General features: G+C 40.5%; 1 protein-coding gene across 1 annotated transcript; it reads left to right on the plus strand.

The window, feature by feature from the left end:
- Positions 1-891: 891 nt before the first annotated feature.
- LOC311297415 (olfactory receptor 52K2-like) lies at positions 892-1,864 on the plus strand (the record flags this gene model as incomplete). Its single annotated transcript, XM_084419663.1, has 1 exon — positions 892-1,864. The coding sequence occupies exon 1, from the start codon at positions 893-895 to the stop codon at positions 1,862-1,864; it is 972 nt and encodes a 323-aa protein (XP_084275789.1). The 5' UTR covers position 892.
- Positions 1,865-13,925: the final 12,061 nt, after the last annotated feature.

Consider the following 13,925-nt stretch of genomic DNA (forward strand, 5'->3'; position numbering starts at 1 on the left):
CTGGAGCTGCATTGCACCGAGTGTATGATAGGGCCCTTAGTTGTAAACTAGTTGTGCACTCAAAGTTTACTACAGTTACACTTTTTAAGTATACTTAAATTTATACTTTTATAAACTAAAAAGTGGGCCAGTTAAGTCCCAAGTATTATTGAAACAGTACAAGTATACTTCTAGTACATTGGTATTGGTATACTTACTTCATAGAGTATTCTTAAAAATATACTTGAACTTTACTAAGGTATAGCCTACTTAATAAAATGAACTTGAAGTATACTTATTTTTTTATAAGGGATATATACTGTGAGCATATATAATGCATAAGTGAAAACCTGTGGCTGGTTCTATTCCAACATGGGAATAGTTTACAGACTCATGGGAACACGGCATAGTGTATTTAGAGACCATGATTTCATGTCACGCTTTCATTTCACTCTTACATGTAAGAAAAAGAATTATGATAGTTAAACAATAGTTATGATAGTTATAGAGAGCATAGGTTAATGCATGAAAGGCCCATGTAATTAAACATAACATCATATCTTGTATCTTTATCTTTATATAATGAAACATTCACTGAACATCTAACTTGTAAAGGTCAGCTTGATTTTTTTTTCTCTTCACAGCAACAAGTACAACAAAGAAGCCTCACAAAGAAGGTAACATTAAGTGTATTCTAATCCTTTATGAATCCTTTATCTAATCCTAGATGAAAAGCACATTCACTCTGCATTTTAATTCATATTGTGAAAGTGAAATCACTGAATAACATAATTGTGAGCAATACTGTAGAATTTTTTCATTTATCACTCTCAAATGTAGCACAGCCTACTGGACATACATGGAAAAATGGTTTAGTTTTTATCTTTAGTCATTAATTCCTTTTTTTTTTTTTATGAACAGCATGAAGAATCTTTCTGCACAAAATATTTCATTCACAGACTTCAATCTGATTGGTTTCTACAGCCTAGGAGAATGGAGGCCTTTTTTATTTATCCCTTTCTTTCTGATGTTTTTACTGTCTATCACAGCAAATTCTATTCTCATATATTTAATCATATGTCAGAAGTCTCTGCATTCTCCTATGTATGTACTAATAGGTTTAATGGCTGTTGTAGACTTGATCTCGCCTGTATTTTTTGTACCTAACATGCTTCTTAGCTTTTTATTTAATTGGAGTGGGATATCTCTAACAGGTTGTTTGATACAAATGTTTTGCATTCATTTTGTTGGCTCATTTCAGTCCACTTTGCTTTTTTGGATGGCACTGGACCGTTACTTTGCAATATGCAAACCACTTTACTATCATAAATACATGGAAATCTCTAACTTTCTAAAGTTTATTGTTGTCCCATTAATCAGAAATGGACTCCTGAATATCACCATGGTCTCTCTGGCTGGAAAACTGTCATTTTGTTTAACAAATGTGATCGATCACTGTTTTTGTGAACACATGGCGTTGGTTCAGTTAGCATGTGGAGATATATCTATTAATAACTTAGTAGGACTTTTGTCTGCTTTCCTTATACCAACTGCAGATTTCATTCTCATTACTGCTTCCTATGCTGTGATTTTTACCTCTGTGTTTAAATCTGGGAAGGCCCACATGAAGGCCATAAACACCTGCATTACTCACATCATTGTTATGACATGTAGTTTGATTTTTGCCCTGATTGCGTTTATGTCATACAGAATAAGAAATAATTTTTCTACCAGTAGTCGTGTATTTGTGAGCACAATGTACTTACTTTTTCCAAGTTGTTTTAACCCTATTGTTTATGGAGTGAGAACAAAAGAAATAAGACAACGGTTTATTCAGTTTATTAGAGAAGTAAAAGTCTTTCCTTTGCAAAGGAATCCAATTTAAAAAAAAAGATCAACAATATAATATGCTGATACTGTAACATTTTAAAAAGGCTGTGGTTTGTTAAAGCTATAGTTTAAAATGGCCATATAGGCCCTATTTGAAAATATGGTACTGAAAATATGTAGTTAATAATAAACATACTGTAAACACTGATGGTAATTTACAAGAATGATATCCTTGTTCACAATTTTTGTATCCAGAACTGAAGGAGTTACTGACGAATTCAATTAGCAAAAAAACAGCATTCTCCATCAGCTACAATTTTTCTCCAGCCTGTCTGATAAAGCTTACTAAATAGAATAATATCTTTTTATTCCATTTATACTCTTTTCCTTGTAAGAGAAATACAACTCGTTACCTGTATGTTTTCTATTAGTGCCTACTTACTTGCAGTATACACACCTCTAAGAAGCCAATCTCACTACTAGAATATCGTAAAAATCAGGTATTCAACCATATAATCATTTTCAGTAATATAGGGTGTACCAAAGCTTAGAATCTGTAATTATCTGTAATCATAATATGACATGTAAATTAAGCTTCATATACAGATTTGAATATATATATATATATATATATATATATATATATATATACACACACACATACATATATATATATATATATATATATATATATATATACATATATATATATATATATATATATATATATATATACACACACACATACATACATACATATATACATATATATACTACTACCAGGAGAGGGAGACAATAATGTATGAGATAATTGGAGAAGGAATAGCATGAACCTGCATATCTTTTTCTCATTACTGCTTTATTATTTCACTTAAAGCTTATTTTTATTATTATTAATATTATTATTATTATTATTATTATTATTATTATAAACCAGAAGGTGCTTTCTAGCAAAGCTTTGGTCATGGCATTTGACCCATTACCCAAAACAATTTTTGTTATTTTATAAAATAACCTGCGTTATTTTGTTGATGCCATCAGTCATTCGTTTAAAAAATATATACATTTTCTTTAGACACTACATTTTTAGATTTCTAATCATGTCTTTCTGATAACATTTTTAAAAAAAGAATTCTATTTTATGCCTATGCTTAGATGCTTAAATGCTATTTAACTCGTTAATTATTGCTAAAATGCAGTGTTGAAGTGCTCATTGATGCCCACTCCAGTTGGTGGTGGCCTAGGAAACCTCCTGGGTTGCCAATGCCTAGAAAAGGCCCTACAATAATCTCATGTATGTAGCGACTGAGATAAATCAGACACAATTATTTGTCATATGTAACAAATAATCTTTTAAACTCACTCTGGGATCTATGGTCCCATTGCCACAACAAGGGCAAGAAGAGTCTTGGTAACCATGACTACAATCAGATAAGTTGGTTTTATTGCTGTTAAAAATGTGGTCATGGAAGACAGAAACAGTCCTCAAAACAGACTTTGCTGCATTAATTTATAGACAAACTGATCTATAAATGAACATGCATCCCAGAAAATTGTGTGAATGATTTACTGTCTTGTGTAGTGTCTTTTAATTCTATAATTTTTTTTGATACTGTGTATTTTATGATAGAGCCAACGGTCAATGTAACCTCACCTATACCATGTTTGGTCTCTATAAATTGGTACTTTGAAGATCGAAATAATTGTGTACATGATACGCCGATAGCCGCGCAGCATATTAGTATTACAAGAATCTTTCTTAGTTTCTTCATCAGAAACCAATCCAGCTGCACATGCAAATGAGCACGCTTAAAACAAAGATTCATAAATCTACCACAGAGGAATTTTCCCGCTTGGAAATTCCACCTTTCTCATTGGTCAAGCAAACCCGGAGAGGAGGGGCCTTTCTCAGGCTTCATTAGAGACAAATTCACAGTGACTCCCCCTCTTCTTCTGGACTTCACTGCTGCTTCTTCGGGTTGATGTCTGTGGGGACTCCCACTGGGCCCATGGGCCGTGATCACAGCCTGCTATGCCTTCACTCTCCCAACAGAGTCAGACTGTATTTTCTTCAATACAACTCAGAAGAAAACTGCAACTTTACCATCACTGAATAATAATAATAATAATAATAATAAATTGAATTTTTATAGCGCTTTTCTCTAACTCAAAGTCGCTTTACAAGGCAGAGAAATAAAAATAAAAAATAAAAATAATAATAATAATAATAATAATAATAATTGGGGGGGGGGGGCTATGGATAGGCAGAGGTGAAGAGATGGGTCTTGAGGCAGGTCTGAAAGATGGTAAGGGACTCAGAGGTGCGGATCTCAGGGGGAAGGGAGTTCCAAATCCTTGGAGCTGCCCTCGAGAAAGCTCTGTCCCCAAAACTACAGAGTTTGGACTTGGGGATGGATAGGAGACCGGCTGAGGTGGATCTGAGGGACCGTGAGGGTTGGTAGGGGGAGAGGAGGTCAGTGAGGTATGATGGGGCCAGGTGGTGGATGGCTTTGTAGGTAAGAACCAGAATTTTGTATTTGATCTGGTGGGAAATGGGAAGCCAGTGCAGTTGTTTTAAAACTGGCGTGATGTGGTGCCAGGATTTGGAGCGGGTGATGAGTCGGGCGGCTGCATTTTGGACCAGTTGTAGTCTTTTTATGTAAGTTGAGCTTATACCAAGGAGTAGTGAGTTGCAGTAGTCCAGTCATGAGGAGATGAAGGCGTGAATGAGTCTTTCAGCAGCAGGGGGTGTGAGTGAGGGTCTGATTTTAGCAACATTGCGGAGGTGAAAGAAGGATGTTTTAATGACCTGACGGATGTGGGGCTCAAGGGAGAGGGTTGAATCAAAAATCACGCCAAGGTTGCGTGCCTGGGGAGATGGGGAGACAATGGTGCCGTCGATGGTGAGAGTGGGGTTATTGGTTTTGCCGAGTGTGGATTTGGAGCCAATGATGAGGAATTCTGTTTTATTGCTGTTGAGTTTGAGGAAGTTCTGTTGCATCCAGATTTTTGTAGCTGACAGACAGGAGTTGATGTGGGAGAGGGGAGGATTGTGGGGGGACTTTGTGCTGAGGTAGATCTGGGTGTCATTGGCATAGCAGTGGTAATTCAGGTTGAAATGGCGAAATATCTGACCAAGGGGAAGGATGTAGATGATGAAGAGGAGGGGGCCGAGTACGGAGCCTTGGGGAACGCCTTGTGTGACTGTGGCTGTGGCAGAGGTGTGGTTATGGAGAGAGATGAAGTGAGATCTATTGCAGAGGTAGGAACGTAGCCAGCTGAGTGCAGTGCCTTCGATACCGAGGTTTTTAAGTCTGGTGAGCAGAGTGTTATGGCACACGGTATCGAAGGCTGCACTCAGGTCGAGAAGGATAAGAATGTTGAGGGAACCAGTGTCAGCAGAGGTGAGGAGGTCATTGAGGACTTTGAGGAGAGCAGTTTCTGTACTGTGGAGGGGGCGAAAACCAGATTGGAGGGGTTCATATTGATTATTGGCATGAAGATGGGTTTGTAGTTGTGAGGCGACTATGCATTCCAGGGTTTTAGACAGAAAGGGGAGGTTGGATATTGGGCGGTAGTTGTTGAGTGAAGAGGGATCCAGACCGGGTTTCTTGAGGATTGGAGTGACAGCGGCAGTTTTGAAAGCAGAGGGGACAGATCCAAGGGACAGTGAGGAGTTGAAGAGGTTAGTGAAGTAAGGGCAAAGTACAGGGAGGCAGGACTTAAGGAGTGGAGTAGGGAGGTAGTCAAGTGAGCATGTAGTAGGTTTGGAGGAGCTGATGAGTTTGTAGATTTCAGGAGTGGTGACCAAGTTAAACTGGGAGAGGAGGCAGTGTGGAGGAGGGTGAGTAAAGTCAGGAGGGAGGTGGGGAAGGGCAGCCATGTCTGATGCTGAAGTGGTTACTGGGAGGTTGTTTACAGAGGATAGGGACTGATAAATTATGTTGATTTTTTCAGCGAAAAAGTGAAGGAATGAGTTGCACAGATCAGGAGTAGAGGTAGGGAGGGTGATGGTCCGAGGCTTGATGAGGTTATTCAATGTGGAGAAGAGGGTTCTAGGGTTTTGACAGGGGTTGGTGAGGATGCTGGAGAGGTAGGCAGATTTGGCAAGAATGAGGGCGTCTTTGTAGGACGTGAGGTGGAGTTTATAGGCTTCATGGTGTACTGTAAGAGCTGATTTTTTTGTCAAACGTTCGAGTTGGCGACCAGTTTGTTTCATTTTTTCGGAGTGCAGGTGTGTACCAGGGTGACGAAGTGTTAAAAGTGACGGTTTTTGTTTTGAGGGGGGCCAGAGTGTTAAGGGAGGTACACAAAGCAGAGTTGAGGTGGTTTGTGAGATCATCAGGTGAGGTGAGGGTTGGGTCCAAGTGGAGAGTGGTGGAGATCAAGTCAGAGAGATGATGGGAATCAATAGATTTAAGGTTACGGAAGGTGATTTCTCTGTGGAGGCGGGGGGCGTGGAGTTGGAGAAGGAATGGTGAACCGTATCAGTTTATGATCAGAGAGGGGAAAGAGGCAAGGATGGAGGTCGAGCACTGGTTGGTTAGTGGAGCAGACCAGATCGAGGATGTGTCCTTTTTCATGGGTGGGGAATGTGACATGTTGAGTGAGAGTGAAGTTGTCCAGTAAAATGTTGAATTCCGATGACAGCTTGCAGATGGGAGAGTCTATGTGGATGTTTAAGTCACCGAGTAGCAGCAGACGTGGAGAGAGTGATGAGGCTAGTGTGAGGAGTTCAGTAAAATCAGAGAGGAAGGAGGGCAACCATCTTTGACTTCCTCACTCCTTGGTTGCCTGCGTGGCCTTTCTGGCACAGGGATGGCAGGTCACAATCTGCATGTGGTCAGCCATGTGCTCATGGAGAGAGAGAAAACCTTCAACCAGAACAGAGTCAAACAAACCACTTAAGTTCATCATTTCTTCTTCATCCAACAGAGAAGAAAATGTTTGCGACTTCCACGTTTGACACTCACCAAACCATCAACATCCTTTTCCAAGAACTTCAAGAATTGTTTCCACTGCAAACACCATGCAAGTATACATTTAATGAGGTGCTCTGAAAATGATAAACTGATGGTTCTTTTCATAGTTAAATGGATCTTTTCCATAGTCCCATTTCTTGCTTCCGGTTCCATTCTGTCACTCACCATTTTACCTATGCTTGTTTGTATGTGTGTTTAGATTAGTTATGTTTATGATTTAGTTAATACAACTTGTGCACAATACGTATTTGGTTCTGATTCTCTGCTTGCAACAAAGTTTACTTTATGATTTAGATTTTGACTACAGGCTCTTAGTAGTACTGTACAATAAGAAAGACATTTCCCTCCCCCGGAAATGAATATTTCTTAGAATTAATAAACAATTAACGCTGATTGTTCACGGGACGACCTGGTGGGTTGATTGTAATATTAATTTTACTACATTAAGTTAATTCTATAAACTGATCCAAATATTCATAATCAATTATAACAAGTTATGTATTATGTGGCTCAAGCTGGTATCCTTTGCTTGTAATCTGCAGCCAATATGCTTGCCCGCTCTCTCTACCGCTAACATTTAAATGATCTGTTTCAGTAATTGCTGTAAGCTGGTGCAGTTTTCTCTCTGACACCTTCCTCTTCCCCAGCACCACGTGTCTAGATCTGCTCATAGGGCATATTATGTATGTATATTTGTACAGCTGCAGAAGAGGTCTGAAATGCTCACTGAAGCATATGTGTGTATGACTTAGCAGTCTCTGTATTTGTTTTGAAGCAGCAAAAGCAAATTTATAGTGTACCAGGACCAAATAACTACACTACTTTGAGCAGATATACTGAGGTCTTTAGAGCAAATACAAGGTCAGAGAGAGAGATTATTTTATTCAGAGAGAGCAGTGTCAAAATTATCCACTGAAGGAGAGGTGAGATGAACCCATGTGTAGTTTTATTTAACCGAAAGTAAAAGAGCTGTAAAGATTTTAAACACAAGACCAAGTTATTTTACGCCACCCTTGGGAATTTCACCCAGGTAAATGTTAACAATACCCTAAAATTGGTACTAGGTCACACAGGTTCGACTCTCTTATAAAAGATTGTAGGCAAGAAATGTACATGTAAAGTATATAGTATATCATATATAGTACAAGTTACAAAAACTTTATCAAGCAATTTATTTTAAAAGAGAAAGGAGATCACTTCTTTAAAATACCCTCATTGATAAATATGCAGGTTCTGACAACTCTTGGTTTCAAATAGCACTACAATAACAATAAAGAAAAAAGAAAAAAAATGCAACACAAAGAAACAGCAATTTACAGAGACAAAAATTTATACAACTCACAAAAACAAAACAGAAAGTATGCCAAATCGCAGCTGGCAACTCAGCCCCTCGTGCCTGCGACAGCATTCAAATGAAGTTTGAATAATTTGTTATTATTAATAGGCTATATATAAAGTCCAAATATTTTTATTTAACCACCAAGTTAGAATTACATTTTATGACCCCAATGACCCTAGGAGCTATGTTGTCCGGGGCTATATGCCCCTGCTAGGGTCTCCCAAGGCAAACTGGTCCTAGGTGACAGGTCAGACTAAGAGCGGTTAAAAAACCCTTTATGATGGACTTAAACTCGAGGAGCCTGGAGCCAGGCCCGGGGTTGGGGCTCGTATGCGAGCTCCTGGGGGCCGGGCCTCCCCCATGGGGTCCGGCCGGGCTCAGCCCAAAGGAGCGACGTGGGGCCACCACCTGCAGGAGGAACCGTAAGGGGCCGGTGCTTAGTGAATCGGGCGGCAGTCAAAGGCGGGGGCCTCGACAACCCGATCCCTGGACACGGAAACTAGCTCTAGGGACGTGGAACGTCACCTCACTGGCGGGGAAGGAGCCTGAGATTGTGCGTGAGGTTGAGAGGTACCGACTAGAGATAGTCGGGATCACCTCCACGCACGGCTTGGGCTCTGGAACCACACTCCTTGAGAGAGGATGCACTCTTTACCACTCTAGAGTTGCCCATGGTGAGAGGCGGCGGGCTGGTGTGGGTTTGCTCAGATCCCTCCAGCTCAGCCGCCATGTGTTGGGAGTTTACCCCGATGAATGAGAGGGTAGATGCGCCTTCGGGTCGGGGATAGGTCTCTCACTGTCGTGTGCGCCCATGGGCCAAACGGCATTGCAGAGTAAACGGCCTTCTTGGGGGCTCTGGAAGGGGGTCTGGAAAGTGCTCCGACTGGGGACTCCGTCGTTCTACTGGGGGACTTCAACGCCCACGTGGGCAGTGACAGTGACACCTGGAGGGGCGTGATTGGGAGGAACGGCCCCCCTGATCTGAGCCCGAGCGGTATTCTGTTATTGGACTTCTGTGCTAGTTACAGCTTGTCCATAACGAACACCATTTTCAAGCATAAGGGTGTCCATCAGTGCACTTGGCATCAGGACGCCCTAGGCCGGAGGTCGATGATCGACTTTGTGGTCGTTTCATCTGACCTCCGGCCATATGTCTTGGACACTCGGGTGAAGAGAGGGGCGGAGCTGTCAACTGATCACCACCTGGTGGTGAGCTGGATCCGATAGTGGGGGAGGAAGATGGACAGACTCGGCAGACCCAAACGTACTGTAAGGGTCTGCTGGGAACGTTTGGCCGAGTCTCCTGTCACAGAGATCTTCTACTCCCACCTCCGGCGGAGCTTCGACCGGATCCCGAGGGAGGCTGGAGATATTGAGTCCGAGTGGACCATGTTCTCCACCTCCATCGTCGATGCGCCCGCTCGGTGCTGTGGCCATAAGGTCTCCGGTGCCTGTCGAGGCGGTAATCCCCGAACCTGGTGGTGGACACCGGAAGTAAGGGATGCCGTCAAGCTGAAGAAGGAGTCTTATCGGGCCTGGCTGGCTTGTGGGACTCCTGAGGCAGCTGACGGGTACCGACAGGCCAAGCGGACTGCAGCCCTTTCAAACAAACTCTTTTAAGAGGTTCAGTCCTGTGTCTGCTGGGAAACTTCCCACTAAAACTTTAGAATGTTAGGGGATAATGTTCTATCATTGTTATCACTAAACATGTTTCAAATGTTTAAGAGAGTGTTATCCTACCTATTAGGAGAACATTCTGGTAAAAAAAAAATAATAATAATAATAATAATTTAGCTACAGAAAACATGACAAGAACATAACATAATAGTCTCAAAACATTCATAGAACAATAACATTTCTAGCTGGGATGAGCTCATATTGTGGCCATAGTATGAGCACACAACCTTTTAGCCTTTTAGTTTGCAGTTTGCGGATCAGACAGGAGTTGTTGACGACTCTTTCTTTTGTAAAGTCAATGTGAAACCCCCTGTCGCCCATCCAGCAGATGGGAGTTTTACTTACTCAAAAATGTTCTGAGGGCAGAAAGGAAAATGATTGGTTTACAGCTTCAACCAATGAAACTGAAGCGGGGACAAGACGTTTGAACGTGCAGTGCGAAGGGATTGAGGAATAGTCGCAATACAAAACAGATGTTCGTGGGAGAACGCATTTATTGCAAGGTAAGTGAATTTACTATTTTGTAAAAATTCAACATTGTCTAATGTTTACTAAGATAATTAGCGAACACTAAAATTTATTGTATGCATTTTGATTCGACTGTTTCAAAAGTCGACAACAACAAAACTGACAAGCTGTTCTGACACTGACAGTACCGGTCAACCTTTCTTTGTTTGAAACTGGTGGACAAGAAGATACAGCATTCATTCATTCATCACATTTGTCATTATTCTAACAATGTTTTAGAAATCTGAAACACCTGCCAGAACAGCAGTCGACACATTAGACCTACAGTCAGATGGATTACCTAACATAATTGAAGGTTGACCAGCATAAACACACAAGACATTGCAGTAATTATACTGTTGGTACTATAACCCCATTGCTAAAATGCAGTCTTCATTTGATTGTTTTAATCGTCTGCGAGCAAAAATAAAAGGCTAAACTACTGATAGTATACAAGTCTAAACTAACTACTGATAGTTAGCTAACGCTATATCAGGTGCCATTAGCAAAAGCTACATATACTACATACCTTCATAATTATGAATAAATGAGGAGGCGTAAAACTTAAAGGGGACCTATTATGCCCCTTTTCACAAGATGTAAAATAAGTCTCTGATGTCCCCAAAGTGTGTATGTGAAGTTTTAGTTCAAAATACCCAACAGATCATTTTTTGCAGCATGTTTAAATTGTTACTTTTACGCGCTGTTTTAGTGTGTGCCCTTTAAATGCAAATAAGCTGCTGCTGCACGGCACAGGGGGCGGAGCTTCATGAGCTCGCGCTCAGTCTCAGGACAATTTCATCTCACGGAATGATGATAATATCAGAAACTCTCAGTAACGGTGTTCATTTCGAGTCGGACAATAATGCCTACAGAGTCAGAGTGCTGTATGGAGATGGAACAGGTATAGTTTAGTTTAATTACGGTTATAACGTATTTGTTATCTGCTTGTAAACCCTCTGTTACCGGCAAAGTGTGTAATCCGGCATTCTATAGAATGCCTATAGTAGCCTACAAGTCTGCTGTTTCGGACCAGGTCCGAACGATGATCAAAAATATACTGATGAGTTTAATAAAGTTTATTGCACATCACACAAAAGATGAAGCGTCAGTTTTACTCCAGAAAATCACCGTAAGAGCTGAGTAAACAGTATAAGAAGTGCGTAAGTACATAAACGAATTTTGGTAGAGTTGAGGGAGCATTTTCTTTAAAAACAAAATAGTTCCACCTCGTCTTCAGCGGCTGCCTCAGATTTCGGGAGTAAATAGAGAGAGCTATGTGGATTAATACATCCAGCCACACAACACCTACAACGCTTGGGAGACATTTTCGTCAGTGTAGCAATGTGTACAACTCGCTGTGAACTCGATCAGGGCGGGTCTATGTTAAAACGGCAGTGTCTGTCAACACTCATGGGCAGGGCCTGTGGCTTTAGTGACGTCACTAAAGCCGCATTCTGAAAACAGGTCGTTGGGAGACACTGCTGATGATTTATGGGGATTAATAAAAAAGGAGTGAGTGGATTTTTATCACTATTGGGTGGTTGTGTACACACACTGCCAACACACATTAACGTCCAAACAGCATGCAAAAGTGAATTTTGCATAATAGGTCCCCTTTAAATCCCTTGTCTAGCAGAGTACGTCTGTTTGGCAATAGGTTGTACATTGCAGTGGCGGTTCTAGGATTTTTCTGTAACAGGGGCCATTAAGGGGCCACATGTTACATTCAGGGGCCAAGTACAGGGTACATTCAAGCACAAAAAATAATTTATTCAGTACGGTGCAAATACATTTCGGCAGTCATTCCTTTTTCAAACGCTCTAATAAAAAATGATGAGCCAGTAAAGTTCTTAATGATTTTTTTCATTTATTTATACTGTGCATAAAGGACACAATGCATACATCTCTCACACACACACACACATTTTGTTCTGATTTGCAATGATCTCTAAAGCCACCATTTCTGCACAGTGCTTTTTTCCAATTAGAGAACCCTGATTCTGACCGGAATATAGACATTGGGGCATTTGGGAGCGAAAAGTGGCGACAAGGGTAGCAAAAAACAGAGTCTCTAGAGACAGAATACTCCAGCCACGTAAAGTCTTTGTACTAGGTCTCAATGAATGCTCTCTTCCTGTTCCCGTGCTGTGTCTTGGGGAAGACCTTGAGGACAGGTTGCACTGGACCATCTGCTCTGGAATTGGAAATGTCCGGTTGCTCTTCTCGTCGACGATTGATGGAACGGGGACCAATCAGATTTCAGCAGGGGCCAGGACCCCTGTGGCATCGCCTCTAGAACCACCCCTGGTACACTGGAAATTGATATTAGGGGTAGCTCCTGCAAACACCAGCTAGAAGGTCGCCATTACTACGCTGTGTTTACCTCAGTAGCTGACGACTGGAAGTAGTTAAACCCGTTTTGTAGAAGCCGGAAGAATGTTGCGCATAACCCCTATATGAGCTTCAGTGAGTGCACAGTGCGGTTACACTTTTAGCTCACTGTGAACTCACATTGTGATCATATGGAGAGATCACTGTGCGATCAACGTGTTGACTGGGTAATAAGCAGAGTGTACGCACGTTGTGGACCCGCCTATAGGTGGACATTACTAACACGATCTTTAAATAACAAAAACAAAAAAAAAATACGAGGACGTGAAAATAATAACTGTGTCGCGCTGAAACTAGCAAAAGACATTTGCGTCGCGCCTGGAGCTGCATTGCACCGGGTGTATGATAGGGCCCTTAGTTGTAAACTAGTTGTGTACTCAAAGTTTACTACAGTTACACTTTTTAAGTATACTTAATTTTATACTTTTATAAACTAAAAAGTGGGCCAGTTAAGTCCCAAGTATTATTGAAACAGTACAAGTATACTTCTAGTACATTGGTATTGGTATACTTACTTCATAGAGTATTCTTAAAAATATACTTGAACTTTACTAAGGTATAGCCTACTTAATAAAATGAACTTGAAGTATACTTATTTTTTTATAAGGGATATATACTGTGAGCATATATAATGCATAAGTGAAAACCTGTGGCTGGTTCTATTCCAACATGGGAATAGTTTACAGACTCATGGGAACACGGCATAGTGTATTTAGAGACCATGATTTCATGTCACGCTTTCATTTCACTCTTACATGTAAGAAAAAGAATTATGACAGTTAAACAATAGTTATGATAGTTATAGAGAGCACAGGTTAATGCATGAAAGGCCCATGTAATTAAACATAACATCATATCTTGTATCTTTATCTTTATATTTATATAATGAAACATTCACTGAACATCTAACTTGTAAAGGTCAGCTTGATTTTTTTTTTCTCTTCACAGCAACAAGTACAACAAAGAAGCCTCACAAAGAAGGTAAAATTAAGTGTATTCTAATCCTTTCATAATGATAATAGATGAAAAGCACATTCACTCTGCATTTTAATTCATATTGTGAATGTGAAATCACTGAATAACATAATTGTGAGCAATACTGTAGAATTTTTTCATTTATCACTCTCAAATGTAGCACAGCCTACTGGACATACATGGAAAAATGGTTTAGTTTTTATCTTTAGTCATTAATTCCTTCTTTTTTTTTTATGAACAGC

This window comes from Rutilus rutilus (assembly GCF_951802725.1).
Source record: "Rutilus rutilus genome assembly, chromosome: 9".
Classification (NCBI taxonomy): domain Eukaryota; kingdom Metazoa; phylum Chordata; class Actinopteri; order Cypriniformes; family Leuciscidae; genus Rutilus; species Rutilus rutilus.